This window comes from Sitophilus oryzae, unplaced genomic scaffold (assembly GCF_002938485.1).
Source record: "Sitophilus oryzae breed Bouriz unplaced genomic scaffold, Soryzae_2.0 scaffold_954_pilon_pilon, whole genome shotgun sequence".
Taxonomy (NCBI): Eukaryota; Metazoa; Arthropoda; class Insecta; order Coleoptera; family Curculionidae; genus Sitophilus; species Sitophilus oryzae.
In genome coordinates, this window is record NW_022147588.1 from 1 (window position 1) to 2536 (window position 2536).

The following is a 2536-nucleotide window of genomic DNA, read 5'->3' on the forward strand; positions in this document are numbered from 1 at the left end:
TCCTTTTCTAGCTAGATCATGTTTTCTCATTACCTTCTCTCCCTTGGTAAGCTAGCATCCAGAGTAGGAGGACTTTGTTTTCTTTGCCTAATTTGTTCAGCTTCTGTATGCATTATTTTGAATTGATTGATACTGAGTTGATCGTTTTTAACGCTGCTTAACAATAAAAATAAGCAAAGGAACAACAAAACTAAAAATATATCAAACAAATCAAAAATATATAAAAAAAATCTTATTATAAAAATAGATAAGAATCACCTTGTATATGTATGAATATATTTTTAAACTGGAAATCCATCATTGCCAGAATACTGGATAAAAGATTATACCACATTATACTGAAAATTTCTTATAATGTACCTGATATTAAACTTTTTTGGAAGACGAACTTTTTTCGAAACTTTTTTTAAACAAAAATAAGGATCTTAACAATAATAACACGATATAATACAGCATCTATTACTTTTTAATCAGGTCAGGATTTGGGTAAACTCTGTAGTTTAATAATATAAATAAATTTATTTAGGACATCTAGAAGAAGAAGAAATACGCACGCTTGGTAGAGGCGATTATTTTGGAGAACAAGCACTGCTTAAGGAAGACTACAGAACTGCGTCAGTAATTGCTCTACATCCGGGAGTCGAATGTCTTACCCTCGATAGAGATTCCTTCAATCAGCTTTTAGGTAGCTTGAGTGAAATTCAAGAAAAAGATTACAGGGATGAAGAACGGATGAACAGGCCTGTAGTTCCTGAACAACAAGGTAATTTTATGGTTTCGTTTTATAAGTAGTTATGATTTGGTATTAACCAGAAAATATTTAACAAATGATACGCCAACTCCAAATTTCATAAAATTATTTAGACAGTTTATTGATGTTGCTGTTCCATTTTAGAGTATGATTACATTGAACTTGACGATCTTGACATCATTGGCACATTAGGTGTGGGAGGTTTTGGTAGAGTTGAATTAGTACAATATACAAAGGATCCAACTCTCACATTTGCATTGAAATGTTTAAAGAAGCAGCATATTGTTGAAACTCAGCAACAAGAACACATCTACAGTGAAAGGGACATAATGTTAAGTTGCAAAAGTCCATTTATATGCAGGTAATAATTTTGTATCTTTCTAAGACTATTATCCTCACGATTATAGAGTATAGGTATCTTTCTGTATATTTACGTACGTCCAAAATGCAAACATCACGAATTAGGAACCGAAGGTGTTTGGATTTTTCAAATTGTTTCGAACGTTTGAATTCAAAACAACAAACAACTGCTTTTAATACCTGGCTAGTCAATTAAATTATTCAGAAATTTAAGTAAAAGAAAGTGTACGTACCAATATAATAAATTTTCAATTTGAAAAGATTAAGGAAAAGAATAATAACTCATTTTTCTATGAATCTAATTGTCGATCTAAATGTTAGTTTTTGGCTTTGGCCATCCAGATGAGGATTCTAAAAGGTGGAATTTAATTTAAGTAAATATCCCGTGAACAAAAGTAACCATACATATTGTCTTTGTTCTCCGATAGTTTTTATTGCTAAAAATATTTAAAGTTTTTAGACTAATTCCTATAAATTGATTTTTTTTAATCTTTGTTGTTCTTCTTCTTCTTCTAATGCATATCTACTAATCGATTTTTACTATAAAATTTCCCAAGGTTTCTCTATTCCTGGCAATATGTACAGTCGTAAATATATAATAATATATTTACGACTGTACACCGTGAGCCCTGTCCACTGTCTCATATTTCTCAACTAAGATATTTTCATTTTTCTGATACCCCTCCGGCTTTCGATGTTTCCTTCTATCAACTGATGCAATATTTGATATTTTGTGTTACATTATACGCCCGAGATACATAATCAGCTTAACACGTTTTTTGTGCACTCTTTCTGGAATAGCCAAAAAGAATATCATTAAGTTTGTCTTCAAATCTGTAACGACTCTAAGGAGCGTTCTAACCAGAACAAGGTCGGAATCATCGAAACAAGAGAAAGAGTGAATTTACCAGGTCCTTTGTGAATGCGGTTAGTCGTATATTATGGAGAGACTAAACGTCATCTAAATGTAGAACTTGGCGAGCACAAAAAAACATGTACAAAGAGGTGACATAAAGAAGCCAGGTATTGCAGACCATCTGTGGTCAAAACAGCACAATATAAAGTAGTTGGAAGCTTGGGATATCCACAAGGCGCACCTCACTCGAAAAGGCGTAAATTTGAAGAAACCGTTTTATAGTAAACAATAATAACATTTTTTGCAATGCTACTGCGGAAATATCTACGATATGGCAACTGCTGATAAAAACTCAGTGGGCAACCTCAGGCTTGACTGCACCCAACTTCTTGCGCGAATGTAATATAAAAGCTCAGTACCTAGTTTTAGGAATTAGATTAGTTTACACTTGATAACTAACCTAACCTAACCCTTTATTAGGTATTAAATATACTAGATATTAAAATTATATTCTTAAATATTTCTATAATTATTTATATTGATCTGGTTCTATAAAAATATATTTGTTA

The 2536-nt window shown here is 31.8% G+C and overlaps 1 protein-coding gene across 1 annotated transcript; it reads left to right on the forward strand.

The window, feature by feature from the left end:
* Positions 1 to 480: 480 nt before the first annotated feature.
* LOC115891061 (cGMP-dependent protein kinase, isozyme 1-like) lies at positions 481 to 1228 on the forward strand. The gene is made up of 2 exons (XM_030911458.1): positions 481 to 763; positions 896 to 1228. Exons 1-2 carry the CDS (start codon positions 733 to 735, stop codon positions 1114 to 1116), a joined length of 252 nt encoding a protein of 83 aa, XP_030767318.1. The 5' UTR covers positions 481 to 732; the 3' UTR covers positions 1117 to 1228.
* Positions 1229 to 2536: the final 1308 nt, after the last annotated feature.

Excerpts from the sequence above, each read along its gene's own strand:
- LOC115891061 (XM_030911458.1), top strand. The coding sequence starts at position 733 with ATGAACAGGCCTGTAGTTCCTGAACAACAAG. Across the intron at positions 764-895 it reads TGTAGTTCCTGAACAACAAG|AGTATGATTACATTGAACTT; the intron begins GTAATTTTATGG and ends GTTCCATTTTAG.